The following is a 15,414-nucleotide window of genomic DNA, read 5'->3' as shown; positions in this document are numbered from 1 at the left end:
GTGTTAATTGTTGAATTGATACCTTCTTCGTCTGGGCTTCCCCTAAACAATGGAGGTGTCAGCTGTGGCTCAGTCCATAGCACCCTCGCCTTTGAATCAGAGGGTTGTGGATTCATGTCCCACTCCTGGAAAACCAAGAACTGTGATTGTACTCGAAAGAAGTTGCAACCTGTGACTGTTGGTAACTCGAAAGAGTTTCCCCTAAACAATGTCCATTGTGTGAAGTAGCAGAGGGTTACTGGTACTTGTGAAGTACTCCAACACAAGTAATCACATTGGGAGCAGAAACTGGCAGGAGATAAAACTAAGGTATTCTGTGTTTATCTTATGTTGAATCTTCTTGATAACAGTTAGCAAATAAAAATGAACAGAGGTAAAAACAAAAAACTACTGCGGATGCTGGAAATCCAAAACAAAAACAGAATTACCTGGAAAAACTCAGTAGGTCTGGCAGCATCGGTGGAGAAGAAGAACGTCAACTCTTTTCTTCTCCGCCGATGCTGCCAGACCTGCTGAGTTTTTCCAGGTAATTCTGTTTTTAAAAATGAACAGAAACTGGTTATCATTTTTACTTGAGCTGGAGTTATCATCATGGCATTGTAAGGAGTTTCTAGCAGCTCTGTGCTTGTGGTTCACACTGCAATGTTTTGCTACTGGGTGCTTGTTTTTTTTGTTGCCTTTGTACCTCCTGAAATTTCCCTTAAACCAGCGGAAAAATATATGTTTTATTGAGAAACACAAACGGCCAAAGCCCCAATAAAGGACCAAATCAAGGCCCAACCGTAAGAGCGAAGACATGCTCACCAGAAAATAGTGATTGGGTGAGACCAAGCTTGGGATTAAGTCTTGGTGATTGTAGGAAGAAAAGGGTCTGGGCTGAAGGAGGTGAAGGAGTTCCATTGTTTTAAAGTCCTGTGACAGAATGAGAGAGTAGAAAATTAAAGTCTCAATTTCAATATGGTGAGGTGCATGTTGGTCAGTGTGTTAGGGACATTCTTGAGAGGGAGCAAAATATTGGTCAGTTTGCAGTATTTGTGTTTCAGCCATTAGTTTTAATGCTTTATTTTGTTTGGTTTTGCAGGAAACAGCAAGGGATTTTGAACGAAATATTTCAGAAATAGTTTCAACTTACATTGAAAACATACAAGCTCTATATCCTTTGATGTAAACACTTCATTGTCAGCAAAATTAACTTCAGTACACAAAGCATGGAATGAGAAAAGGTTTTGATCCTATGGAGACAGATCCTTCCATGGACCAGGTACAAGTTACCCAGTCATGGGCTTTACCCATTCCATTTCGAAACCTGATGGTATGTTCTGCATAAATGCTTCTTGATGCTCAGAAGATATCCCAGAAAAACTGTGGAATATTCATCCATTCCTGCATCTTACCACATGAACCACTGCATCTCATAAGGTGTTTGATGATCTCAGCATATCCTTATAATTTTTAATCCTGATCGTGATCAGATATTTATCTTTTTGGAATGTTAATTGACATTGTATCAGCTGCTATTGCCAAGATTCCACTAGCATGAGACAAAAAATTCTTCTAATCTCCAGTCTTCCTTGAGGCCTACTGATTTTGAAACTAAATTCTTTAATTCTGCCCTCATGGTCCAAGTTAAACAGTCTGCTTATGTCAATATCTATACACCTCTGAACTTTAGACTTGCATCATGTCTTCCTTTCAATTTTCATCTCCCTTAATTTAAAAACTCACAGTACTATATAAAAAAAAATCAAACTGACAAACGGTCATCATCCTGAAATTTTAATTCTGTTTCTCTCTCCAGAGATGCTGCTGGACCTGCTGAGTACTTCCAGCATTTTGATTTTGTATTAGAAGTCATTTAATGTGTTTCTTTAGATAATTAACTTACATTTTAATTTAGCCACATATTGGTTAAAATGTGGAACATTCTCTTTGGGACATCAAATTCTCTTTCCATGGAAATGCAGTATGGTAGCTGCTTTAGTCTTATGTATCCTCCAAAACAGCTATATTAAAATTCACAGTGTAAGAGAATTAAAATCAGAAAGCAAATATGGTTGCATTGAATTTTCCACCAAGTCTTTGATGTAAGTGATGTCCCTGAGAGATGTACAGAGAAATAAATCCAAGTACCCAGGTTTTCCCCTGGGTGGAGATGTAACATTCATTGAACCTTTTGATTCTGTCTCTGTACAAATTGTGAAGGAAAGCTCAGGATATTTAGAAGCTTCTAGTCATGCACACTGGCCTAGATGATTCATTATGGCCTGAAAAGAGTTTATTGTAAACAAGAAATTAGGTTGTTCCTACAAGACGCCAGGTCGGTATCATCCTAGCCCATTATCCTGCATCCTGTTGATGCCTTGGCCCATCTCATTTCAAAATTTATTGACAAAGTTTAGTCTAAACAAGATCATGAAGATCCTAAGTTTGATCCTCAGATTGTGTGAAATTTTCTGTTCTCAGCAGGAGACACTATAACTGGTTGTATAGGTTGAAAAGAGAAAGATCAGTCAGGGTTCTTAATTCTGATTGCTATCTGATAATTCTTCCTGAAAAGTGTAGCTACCAGGTTGGAACAGGATCAGGCAGGAATATGTTGTCTGGCACTATCACCATGCTAAATGGGATAGATTCGGAACAGATCCAAGGACTCAACTGGGATCCATGAGGCACTGTGGGTTGGCAGCAGCAGGATTGTATTCCACCAGAATCTAACTCCATGGTCCAGCATATCCCTCACTCTACCATTACCACCAAGCTGGGGACCAACCCTCGTTCAATGAGGAGCGTAGGGGAGCAGGACCAGGCATACCTAAGAATGAGGTGCCAACTTGGTTAAGCTACAACACATGACTACATGCATAATAAACAGTGGGATGCTATAGATAGAGCTCAGTAATCCCACAACCAACTAATCAGATCGAAGCTCTGCAATCCAGCCATATCCAGTCATGAATGTTGGTGGACAATTAAACAACTCATGGGAGGAGGAGGCTCCATGAACATTCCCAGTCTCAATTAGAGTTATCAGCTGTGATCAAATATATTCCTGGAGGTTTCATCACATGACTTGCCTCCAAGCTCTTGCCATTAGTTGGTCAACGCATCCATCCTTGTGACACACAGCCTTCCTTTGCCAATTGGAAAGCATAAAGACTCATTACCCAATTGGATGATGCTTGACATTAGCCAAACCGCCTTTTTTTCCCGTTTTCAATATTTTTATATCTGGTAAAGAGAAATGTTCAGAGAAAATTACAAAAAAGACAATATTTTTTAACGTTCGATGACTTTTCTCCAGGGTTGCACACAGCAGTGCCTTGGAGATTGATCTTCAATTCCTGGTGACTCCAGGCCAACCCTGGAGGATTGGCAACCCTAATCTCAATAATGGTAGGAGTCTGGTAAGTGAATGCGAAAACAAGGTTGAAGCATTTGCAACCACATTCTGCCAGAAGGGTTGAATAGATAATTGATCCTGGCCTCCTCCTGAGGTCCCTGCCATCACAAATGCCAGTAAAGAAATGGCTGACACCATTGGATACAGCAAAAGCTATGGACCCCAACAACATCCTAGCTGTGTTGTTGAAGACGTGCTCCAGAACTAAGCATGCCTCTAGCCAAACTGCTCCAGCGCTACTACAATACTGGCATCTACCCAACAATGTGGAAAATTGTCCAGGTATGTCCTGTCCACAAAAAGCAAGACAAATCCAATCCAGCCAATTTTTTTTTAACAAGATGTGGGCGCTGTTGGCTGGGCCAGTATTTGTTGCCCATCCCTAATTGCCCTTGAAAAGGTAGTGACGTGCCACTGCCTTGAACCACTGCAGTCCATGTGGTGTAGGTACACCCACAGTGCTGTTAAGGAGGGAGCAACAGTAAAGGAACTGTGATATACTTCCAAGACAGGATGGTGTGTAACGTGGAGGGAAACTTGCAGGTACTGCCCTTGTCCTCCCAGGTGGTAGAGGTGGAAGGTCCAGTCAAAATTACTGTCCCATGAGTCTACTTTCAATCATCAGCAAAGCCACAATGCTATCAAGCGGCACTTAGTCAACAATAACCTACTTACTGATGCTGAGTTTGGGGTCCACCAGCACCTCCCAAATCTGTGATCTCTACTTTTTAAAAATTCATTCATGGCATGTGGGCATCGCTGGCTAGGCCAGCATTTATTGCACATCCCTAATTGCCCCTTGAGAAGGTAGCGGTGAGCTGCCTTCTTAAGCCACTGCAGTCCATGAGGTGTAGGTGCACTCACAGTGCTGTTAGGGAGGGAGTTCCAGGATTTAGTCCTAGTGTCACTGAAGGAATGGCGATATATTTCCAAGTCAGAATGGTGAATGGCTTGGAGGGGAACTTCCAGATGCTGGTGTTCCCATGTGTCTGCTGCACTTGTCCTTCTAGATGGTAGCAGTCATGAGTTTAGAAGGTTCTTCCCAAGGAGCCTTGGTAAGTTCCTGCAATGCATCTTGTAGATGGTACACGCTGCTGCCATTGTACGTTGGTAGTGGAGAGAGTGAATATTTGTGGATGGGGCACCAATCAAGCAGGCTGCTCTGTCTTGGAATGTGTGAAGCTTCTTGAGTGTTGTTGGAGCTGCACTCCTCTAGGCAAGTGGAGAGTATTGCATCATACTCCTGACTTGTGCCTTGTAGATGGAGGACAGGCTATGGGGAGTCAGGAGATGAGTTACTCGCTGCGGGATTCCTAGGCTCTGACCTGCTGTTGTAGCCAATGTATTTATAGTCCAGTCCAGTTCAGTTTCTGGTCAATGGTAACCCTCCCCGGATGTTGATAGTGGGGATCCAGCAATGGTAATGCCATTGAAAGTCAAGCGGCAATGGTTAGATTCTCTGTTGTTGGAGATGGTCATTGTCTGACACCCGTGTGAACCAAATGTTACTTGCCAGTTGTCAGCCCAAGCCTGGATATTGTCCAGGTCTTGCTGCATTTGGACATGGACTACTCCAGTATCTGTGGAGCCGCGAGTGGTGCTGAACATTGTGCAATCATCAGCGAACATCCACACTTCTGAGCATATGATGGAAGGAAGGTCATTGATGAAGCAGTGGAAGAGGCTGGGCCTAGGTTACTACCCTGAGGAACTCCTGCAGTGATGTCCTGGAACTGGGGTGATTGACTTCTAACAACCACAGCCATCTTTCTTTATGCTAGGTATGACTCCAACCAATGAAGAGTTTTCCCTTGATTCCCATTGACTCCAGTTTTGCTAGGGCTCCTTGATGCCACACTAGGTCAAATGCTGCCTTGATGTCAGGGACAGCCACTCTCACCTCACCTTTGGAGTTCAGCCCTTTTGTGCATGTTTGAACTAAAGCTGTAATGAGGTCAAGAGCTGAGTGGCCCTGGCTGAACCCAAACTGAGTGTAAGTGGGTAAGTTATTGCTAAGAAAGTGCTGCTTAATAGCACTGTTGATGACCCCTTCCATCACTTTACTGATGATGGAGAGTAGACGAATGGGACGGTAATTGGCTGGGTTGGATTTGTCCTGCTTTTTGTGTACGGGACATATTTGGGCAATTTTCCACGTTGCCAGGTAGATACCAGTGTTGCAGCTGGACTGGAACAGCTTGGCTAGGGGTGTGGCAAGTTGTGGAGCAGAAGTCTTCAGTACTATAGCTGGAATATAGTCAGGGACCATAACCTTTGAAGTATATAGTGTCTTCAGCTGTTTCTTGACATCATGTCGAGTGAATCAAATTGGCTGAAGACTGATATCTGTGATGTTGGGGACCTCAGGAGGAGGCTGAGATGAATTATCCACTCAGCACTTCTGGCTGCAGATTGTTGTAAATGCTTCAGCTTTATCTTTTGCAATGTGCTGGCTCTCCCATCATTGAGGATGGGAATATTTCTGGAGCCTCCTCCTCCAGTGAGTTGTTTAATTGTCAAACACCATTCAGAACTGGATGTGGCAGGATTGCAGAGCTTGGATCTGATTCGTTGGTTGTGAGATCACTTAGTTCTGTCCATCACTCGCTGTTATATGCTGTTTGGCATGCAAGTAGTCCTGTGTTGTAGCTTCACCAGGTTGACACCTCATCTTTAGGTATCCTGGTGCTGTTTCTGGCATGCCCTCTGGTGCTCCTCATTAAGCCAGAGTTGATCCCCTGGCTTGGTGGTAATGGTAGATTGGGGAATATGCCAGGCCATGAGGTTACAGATTGTGGTTGAGTACAGTCCTGCTGCTGCTGATGACCCACAGCACCTCATGGTTGCCCAGTCTTGAATTGCTAGATCTCTATCCCGTTTAGCATGGTGGTAGTGCCACACAACACGATGGAGGGTATTCTCAATGTGAAGATGGGACTTTGCCTCCACTGGTGGTCACTCCCACTGATACTGTCATAGACAGACGCATCTGCGACAGGTAGATCAGTGAGGACGAGGTCAAGTACGTTTTTTCCCTCTTGCTGGTTCTCTCACCAACTGCCACAGACCCACTTTAACAGCTATGTCCTTTAGGACTCAGCCAGCTCGGGCTGTATTGGTGCTACCGAGCCAATCTTGGTGATGGACTTTGAAGTCCCCGACCCAGAGTACATTCTGCTCCATTACCACCCTCAATGCTTCCTCCAAGTGGTGTTCAACATGGAGGAGTACTGATTCATCTGCTGAGGGGGGGGTGGGGGGTATGGTAATCAGCAGGAGGCTTCCTTGCCCACGTTTGACCTGATGCCATGAGACTTCATGGGGTCTGGAGTTGATGTTGAGGACTCCCAGGACAACTCCCTCTCGACTGTATACCACTGTGCCGTCACCTCTGCTGGGTCTGTACTGCTGGTGGGACAGGACATACCCGCATACCCAGGGATGGTAATGGTGGTGTCTGGAACATTGTCTGTAAGATATGATTCCGTGAGTATGACTATGTCAGGCTGTTGCTTGATTAATCTGTGAGACAGCTCTCCCAATTTTAGCACAAGCGCCCAGATGTTAGGAAGGAGGACTTTGCAGGGTTGATAGGGCCGAGTTTGCCATTGTTGTTCCCAGTGCCTAGGTCAATGCCGGGTGTCCGTACGGTTTCATTCCTTATTGACTTTGTAACAGTTTGATACAACTGAGTGGCTTGCTAGACCATTTCAAAGGGCATTTAAGAGTCAACCATTATTCTGAGTCACATATAGGATAGACCAGGATGGCAGGTTTCCTTCCCTAGAAGGCATTAGTGAATGAGATGGGTTTTTCCAACAATTGACAATGGTTTCATAGTCATCATTAGACTTTTAATTCCAGATTTTTATTGGATTCAAATTCCGCCAACTGCTGCGGTGGGATTCAAACCCAGGTCTCCAGAGCATTACCCAGGGTCTCTGGATTACTAGCTCAGTGACAATACCACTATGTCACCGCCTCCCCTTCTACTGCTTAGAAGGGAAGCAACCGCATTTGAACAGCGCCACCTGCAAATTCCCCTTCCAAGTCATCAGCACTCTGACATGGAAATATATTGCTCTTTCTTCATCATTGCTAAGTCAAGATCCTGGAATTCCCTCCCTAATCGCATTGTGGGTATACCTATACCACATGGACTGCAGCAGTTCAGGAAAGCAACTCATTACTACCTTCTCAAGGTCAATTAGGGATGGGCAAAACTGCTGGCCTTTGCCAGCAACACCCATATCCTGTGGCAAATTTTTAAAAAAAGGATCTATATTACCCTTCATAATAAGCAGCACACTGACACTGTCATTCATCCGTGAAGTCTGGTGCCCTGAAACTATACCCTTCAAAAGTAATTGGCTACAGGAGAAGTGTCTTAAATGTATATTTCTGAAATAAATAGAAATGCACTTCTATCTTTGGAACCTTAACATAATTTACAATAGCTCAGTGTCGGGACCTGGAAAACCGTCACAATGAAAATATGTTGGAAATCGCTATGAGTAGTTATGACAAGATGGGAAAGAATGAAGGGGAAGAGGAAATGTCAGAAGAACTCCGAGCAGTAAGAGAAGGGATTTTTCCTGCAATGATGTTCCATGTTTATTTTTGGAAAGTCAAAAATATTAATTTCTACAGCTTTGAGGAATAAATATTTGTCAAAATATAACATTCAATGTTTTTAAAAGATTTTTCTCTCCTCCTACAGGAGCATCAGTGTGTGGCATATACACATCTTCTGCCAATGCTTCTCTGAAGCTGGTTCTGTGGAGGTGTGTGAGCACAGCACTGACTGTTTCAGCTCGTTTCCCCTTTCCCTCTCTGGCATCACTATGCGATGGAGGAGTACAAAGCTAGAGATAATAAATATAAGATAGTCAATAATCAATCCAATAAGGAACTGAGAAACTTCTTTACCCAAGGAGTGGAATGTGGGATGCATTTCCACAAGGAGTAGTTGAGGTGAATAGTTGAGGGGAAGCTAGATAGCAAACAAGAAAAAAAGAATGGAAGGTTATGCTGAGGGTTAGATGAAGAGGTGTGGTAGGAGGCTTGTATGCAGCATGTACACCAGCATACACCTGTTTTGCCAAAGGGCTTGTTTCTGTGCTATAGACAGTGTGTCACTCTTGGACACTCCATACTCTTTCCTCTCCAACTGCTTCAATTGAATGTGATGCCACAGATCAATGCAAAAACAATTCAGCTCCTTTTTATCCAACTTTACAAGTACACACTCCACACCAACCCTTATTTTCTCAATTCTACCCAGTCTCCTTTTCTGCTACCAAGGTCCATCCTGGTCCATGTGATCCCTCCCACGAAGGGTCACTTCAGTATTGCAGCTTTGGCCACCCACCTATCCCAAATGCAGAAGTCAACTCTCCAACCAATCCCAAGTCTAACTCTTTGGCAGTTAGCTCCTTGACCTTCCCAGTCCCAAAACACAGCAACCAGCTCCTGCATGACTTCAAGAACAGCTAGTCTACCTATTTCCATTCGAAGGTCAGTGCAGGGTAAACATTGGGCAATCATTAAAATGTGATTTATTTTCATTTTGTAATAGATGGCGCTTTATTTTCTTTGAGATACATACATTAGAATGTTCAAGTAGATAGTTTACAACATTTATCTGTTGGATGTTTATGTAACAATTTATAATACTGGAATAATCAACTATTCAATGGATATTTATGAAGCTTTGCATATAGCATATACGGTCTTTAATGTCATATTTTCTACAACACTTTCTCTATTATTGACTTATGAATGACAACCAGATTATAAAATAACGACACTTCACTGATGAGCAACATCACAAAAGATCTGCTATTATAAGGTTTTATTATTATCCTATAGCCTGGATTGGGCTGTGGTAAACCATGTGACTGGTAATCAGTGTACACATGATTACCAGGGACCAATTTGCCACTCCTGTTCTGGTAATTATTTCACAGCCAATCCCCTGCCCCCACTTTCTCAGAGTCCACAGCCCATGTCAAGGCAAACTAAGTGCCAGGCCACTGTTCAGAGAGAAAAACCAGTTGGTTTCTGCAGCGATCATTAGTTCCTCCTGCACTTCAAAAAAATAATTCATTAGCCGTGAAGCATTTTGAGACGTAATGAAGACATTAAAAATGTATGTTTTTTTTAGTGTTTCCAAAGATTTGCTTTCTCAGCACACAAAATGTTTTCTTTGTTTCTTTATACAGCTCTTTATAGATAAAGATACAGTCATCAATACAGTTAATGCATCACATGACCTGCACCTGCTTAAGATTGACAACCAAGAAGACAAGATGGTGACGAGGGCAAATGGCTGGGTGGCGGATATAATTGAGAAAGTAAGGAGAACCAGAATGCTTTAGTTTTGCGTTTGCTTTTATATATGGTTCAGATGAATAGCCACACAATTTGAAACTAAAGGGTCATCCAGCTTGACTTATACTGTGGAAATCAGCAGTACCTGAAAATACATGGTGATTGAACTTTGCATCAGTTACATAAAATAGGTATAGGGTAATTCTCGACAGTGCAGTTCATGGGCTATCATGTCTATGAAAGCCCTAGTTACAGAAAGAAAAAATTTATATTTATAGAGCGCCTTTCATGACCTCAATCTCCTAATGTGCTTTATAACCATTGAACTATTTTTGAAGTGTAGTAGTCACTGTTGTAATGTAGGAAACATGGCACCCAATTTGTGTACAGCAAGCCTCCACAAACAGCATTGTGATTATGGCCAAATAATCTGTTTTATTGATAGTGATTGAGGGATAAATATTGGGCAGGTCACTGGGGATAACTCCTCTGCTCCTCTTCAAAAGAGTGCCATGGGATCTTATATGTTCACCTGAAAGAACAGATGGGTCCTCAGTTTAAGAACCGAGAGGTTTTTTCTGTATGTAGTTTCAAGTACACACAGCTGTTTTTCTTAACGGGAACCAGTTAGTTTCCAATCTCAGCCAGAGCTGTTTGGACAGGCAGCAACTGGAAGCTATGTACTTTGGGAGAAAAGGGAAAAGAGGGAAAGGGGTCAATAAGTAAAAAATGTCAACTCACCACTGTGCATGGACATCAGAATCCTGGGCAGCTTCAGTAGGCAATGGAACATATAAAATTGTCAGGCAGAAAAAGGCAAGCTGCTGCATCAAATGTCCTAATGATTGGAGCATGATGACAAAACAAATCTTCTGCCTAGAGCCATGTAATCTCCTGGGAGAGGCAAAAGACAATTGGCCAATAAGGGAGAAAAAACTTTGGAAGTTTCCTCTCCCACCCTCTCAGGCAATCAAAATCAGTCCAAGATTTCATATGGATCAAACAGCTATCTAAGCACCTTCTCAGTTAGAGGTAAGTACAAGGAATTTGAGAAACGGGGATTACACAGGAAAGAATATACCTTGAGAAACAAGACTGGGTAATAAGCGAGCAAATGATTTAATTTGTAACAGTGATTTTGTTTTTTTTGCAGCTGCACACAGACGAAATAAATCGCAACCGTAAACGTGTTTTGGAAATTAACATCTATGTTAGCCACTGGAAGGATGAGCTGGATTTCCTTGAACTCCAGGACATGACTTAATCCTTACATGTAACATGAGGGGGGAGGGGTGGCACCATGTGTTCCTCTTCTGTCTAGGTTCTGGCAAAATCGGATTTAACTTGGAGTATTGTAATAAGTTTTAAAATTTTGTTTCCCCCTGCTCTGCTGAAACTACATGAAGGTGCCTGTACAGCCACTCTACCCCATCACTTGTCCTCTCTGATCAGTGATTGGAACCCTTATAACAACTTACATTAAACGCTCTATATAAATATATCGGAGAATTAATAGTTCCCCATCAATGACCCCATTGCATTCCATGGGGCAAAACAGCCTCATCTCATCAAAAGTATAGATGATTGAACTTGATTATACTGGCCTAGTTAGCCAGTGCTGTGCTTTTACCTGCAATTCTTTCAGCAAATTTGCTTTCGTTATTGTGTTGCAAACATTCATTAGTCCAAATGCACATCTCCTCATTCTTTCCAAGTACTCCTCACTTTCCCTTCCTACTACAATCTACAGACTTTTAAAATGCAGACTAGGTGCTTAACCACTACTTAATTTATTCCATCTTCTCTCCTATTCTTCTCAGCATTGGTGGAGCCCTAAATTGTGAGCCTTGTTCCTTCACCTGTTTTTCTCAATTAAAAAACCTGCAATGCTCACGTTTTGTTGTGGCAAGAGTGCATATTTTAAAATATATGACTGTCTGGAGTTTTCTTTTTACATCAAAATGTGAATAAAATAAAGCCGATATGTTCTTCAAAAATTAATCTTTTTAAAAAACAGCCATTGTTCTTTTATTGATCTTGCCACCTCTCATTTTGCAACACTTAGTGTTAGTTTGAATATCTGAGAATTGACATTCATTATATTGTTTGCTTCGTGTGAAAAAGATGCAAAATTTAGGGGAGGCACTGGTTTAGTGGTAATATCACTGGACTAGGAAGCCAGAGGCCCAGGCTAATGCTCTGGAGACACAGGTTCAAATCCCACAATGGCAGCTGGTAAAATTTAAATAATAAATCTGGAATTAAAAGCTATCATCACTATCATCCCTGGGTTTGTCCTGTCTCACCGGAATATGTTGAATACCGATTGGAAGAAGCACTGAGGCTGGCAAGGGCACAGAATTTACTCTAGGCGGGGGACTTCAATGTCCATCACCAAGAGTGGCTTGATAAAACCACTACTGCCTGAGCTGGCTGCATCCTAAAGGACATAGCTGCTAAACTAGATCTGTGGCAGGAGCCAGCAAGAGGGGAAAACATACTTGACCTCATCCTCACCAACCTACCTGTCACTGATGCATCTGTCCATGACAGTATTGGTAGGAGTGACCACCACACAGTCCTTGTGGAGACAAAGTCCTGTCTTTACAGAGAGGATACCCTCCATCATGTTGTATGGCATTGGCATTACCACCATGGTAAATGGAATAGATTTTGAACAGATCTAGCAACTCAAATCTGGGCATCAGTGAGGGGCTGTGGGCCATCAGCAGCAGCAGAATTGTATTTAATTATATGTAACCTCATGGCTTGGCGTATACCTCAGTCTACCATTACCATCAAGCCAGGAGTATCAACCCTGGTTCAATGAAGAGTGCAGAAGAGCATGTCGGCAGCAGCACCAGGCATACCTAAAAATTAGGCGTCAACCTGTCGAAACTACAACACAGGACTACTTGCATGCCAAGCAGTGGAATCAGCATGTGATAGCCAGAGCTAAGCGATCCTACAACCAACAGATCAGGTCAAAGTTCTGTAGTCCTGCCCCATCCAGTTGTGAAAAGATGTGCACAATTAAACAAATAACTGGGGGAGGCAGTTCCATAAATATCCCCATCCTTAATGATGGAGGTGCCCAGCACATCATTACAGAAGACAAGATTGAAGCATTTGCAACCATCTTCAGCCAGAAGTGCCAAATGGATGAACCATCTTGGCCTCCTCCTAAAGCCCCCAGCATCATAGAAGCCAGTCTCCAGACAATTTGATTCATTCCTTGCGATATCAAGAAACTGCTGAAAGCACAGGATACTGGAAAGGCTATGTGCCCTAACAACATTTTGGGTGTAATACTGATGACTTGTGCTCCAGAACTATCCATGCCCCTAGTCAAGTTGTTCTAGTACAGCCACAATATTGGCATCTACCTAACAATGTGGAAAATCACCCAGATATGTCCTGTCCAGAAAAGGCAAGACAAACCTGGCCAATTAATGCCCTGGTAGTCGACTCAAGATCATCAGCAAAGTGATGGAAGATGTTGTTGACAATCCCATCAAGCAGTAATTACACAGCAATAACCTGCTCACTGACGCTCAGTTTGGGTTCTGCCAGGGCCACTCAGCTCCTGACCTCAACACAACCTTGGTCCAAGCATGGACAAAACAGCTGAACAAGAGGCGAGGTGAGAGTGACGGTCCTTGACATCAAGGCCTCATTTGACCCAGTGCAGCATCAAGGAGCCCTAGCAAAACTGGAGTCAATGGGAATCAGGAAGAAAGCTCTCCATTATTTGAAGTCATATCCAGCACAAAGGAAGATGGTTATGGTTGTTGGATGTCAATCACCTCAGTCACAGGACATCGGACAAGAGTTCTTCCGTGTAGTGTCCTAGGCCTAACCATCTTCAGCTGCTTCAATGACCTTCCATCCATCATAAGGTCAGAAGTGGGGATGTTAGCTGATGATTGCACAATGTTCAGTGTCATTCGTGATTCCTTAGTTTCTGAAGCAGTCTGTGGCTATATGCAGCAAGACCTGGACAACATTCAGGCTTGGGCTGATAAGTAGCAAAATAACATTCACACCACACAAGTACCAGCCAATAACCATTTCCAACAAGACAGAATCTAACCATCTCCACTGGACATTCAATGGCATTACCATTATGCAGGCTATTGAGTTAGATGATCAGCCATGCTCATAATGAATGGTGGAGCAGGCTCGAAGGGCTGAATGGCCTACTCCTGCTCCTAGTTTCTATGTTTCATTGTTGAATCCCCCACTATAAACGTCCTGGGGGTTACCATTGACCAGAAACTGAACTGGACTAGCCATATAAATACTGTGGCTACAAGAGCAGGTAAGAGGCTAGGAATCCTGCAGGGAGTAACTCACCTCCTGACTCCCCAAAGCCTGTCCACCATCTACAAGGCTCAATCAGGAGTGTGATGGAATACTCTTCACAGCTGGATGAGTGCAGCTCCAACAACACTCAAAAGATGCTTGGAACCATCCAGAACAAAGCAGCCCACTTGTTTCTTCCAGCGAGATAAAAAGGGAAAACTGAAGAACAAAGTATGTTTAAGAAAGTGATAAGATAGAACAGCAGATCTATTCATTGATGATATGGAGCACCCCGGTAATTCTCATAGGATTTCTGAGCTCTCTGTTCACAACTGTTTTGTACCATTACCCAGCCTCATGGGAATGTAGAGAAATAAACTACAAACCCAAACATCTACAGGAGCCACTTTTAAAAAAGAAATCTCAACCTTTCACAAGCCAATATGGAGCTAACCTAACAGAGGTTTGTCATGTTGCTCAAGTTCAATGTAAAACTGGATCTCATTGCCAAAAAAGTCACTTCTATATCAAGACTTTAATGTAGCAAAACATCTCAAAGCACTTTACAAAAGTGTGAAGGGGTGGGGGAAAAAGTGGGTAATTGGACACCAAGAGACAGTGATAGAATAATTATGGGTTAGATGAAATGAAGTCAACAATGTAGGTGTGGAACTAGGAAAAGAGATGTAAAATACAGGGCTGCATTCGCTGCCTACACCAGGCATATGCAGTTTGAGTGTGTTACTTTGTGATGTGATTGCAAGTGACAGAGCATGCAGCGACCAGGACCAAAGATGGCGCTGCTCAAATCATCACACCTGTTTTAGGTGTCCTTTTATCTGTCCTTAAGGCATCCTTAATAGCTCCATAAAGTTAACACAACAGTTCCAAATCCACTAGATAAAGAAAATACCTAAATTTAACTATATATGTATTCAGCCAAAACCAATTTGTAGAGGAAGCACTAATGTGGGTGGAAGTTGTCTGATGGTAGACATCTGCCCATACAGCTCTGTGATTCAAGCAGGAGCTCTGTACAAATTGTATCATTAGCTCCTGCAGATAAAGTGGCTGAGGTGTAGCAAGGTTTCAATTAACCCCAGAACTGGTAAAAAGACAAATAGAAATCTCATTATACACCAGTTTCTTGATGGAGCCATTAATACCATATAGTTTCACTGTGTCTCTGAGGTGGACCGTGTAAGGGTTACTGACATCACTGCATATGTGCGCGGTGACATCATCAACTCAGGCGCAGAGGGGTACTGGCAGGCTGATGCTGGGCACAGCAGAGTGACGTTATTGGTTTTCTGTGCATGCGTGGACAAGTGCGCATGTGCACATGGGTATCAGCAACCATCCTACGTTGGCAAGTG

The 15,414-nt window shown here is 42.8% G+C and overlaps 2 protein-coding genes across 2 annotated transcripts in view; one reads left to right on the top strand and one right to left on the bottom strand.

The window, feature by feature from the left end:
• drc3 (dynein regulatory complex subunit 3) overlaps nucleotides 1-11,734 on the top strand; it is a 63,028-nt gene extending 51,294 nt beyond the window's left edge. The window contains exons 10-13 of the mRNA XM_078558532.1: nucleotides 1,082-1,152; nucleotides 7,853-7,976; nucleotides 9,625-9,756; nucleotides 10,887-11,734. Coding sequence (XP_078414658.1) covers nucleotides 1,082-1,152; nucleotides 7,853-7,976; nucleotides 9,625-9,756; nucleotides 10,887-10,997 — 438 coding nt within the window. The 3' untranslated portion in view covers nucleotides 10,998-11,734. The remainder of the gene's footprint in view (nucleotides 1-1,081; nucleotides 1,153-7,852; nucleotides 7,977-9,624; nucleotides 9,757-10,886) is intronic.
• Nucleotides 9,156-15,414, bottom strand: part of atpaf2 (ATP synthase mitochondrial F1 complex assembly factor 2) — a 31,656-nt gene continuing 25,397 nt past the window's right edge. The window contains exon 9 of the transcript XR_013578952.1: nucleotides 9,156-10,416. The gene's annotated coding sequence lies outside the window, so the exon portion shown is untranslated. The remainder of the gene's footprint in view (nucleotides 10,417-15,414) is intronic.

This window comes from Cetorhinus maximus, chromosome 15 (assembly GCF_964194155.1).
Source record: "Cetorhinus maximus chromosome 15, sCetMax3.hap1.1, whole genome shotgun sequence".
NCBI classification, from domain to species: Eukaryota; Metazoa; Chordata; class Chondrichthyes; order Lamniformes; family Cetorhinidae; genus Cetorhinus; species Cetorhinus maximus.
The sequence above is the reverse complement of the archived record's forward strand: the minus strand, read 5'-3'. Positions and strand labels throughout refer to the sequence as shown.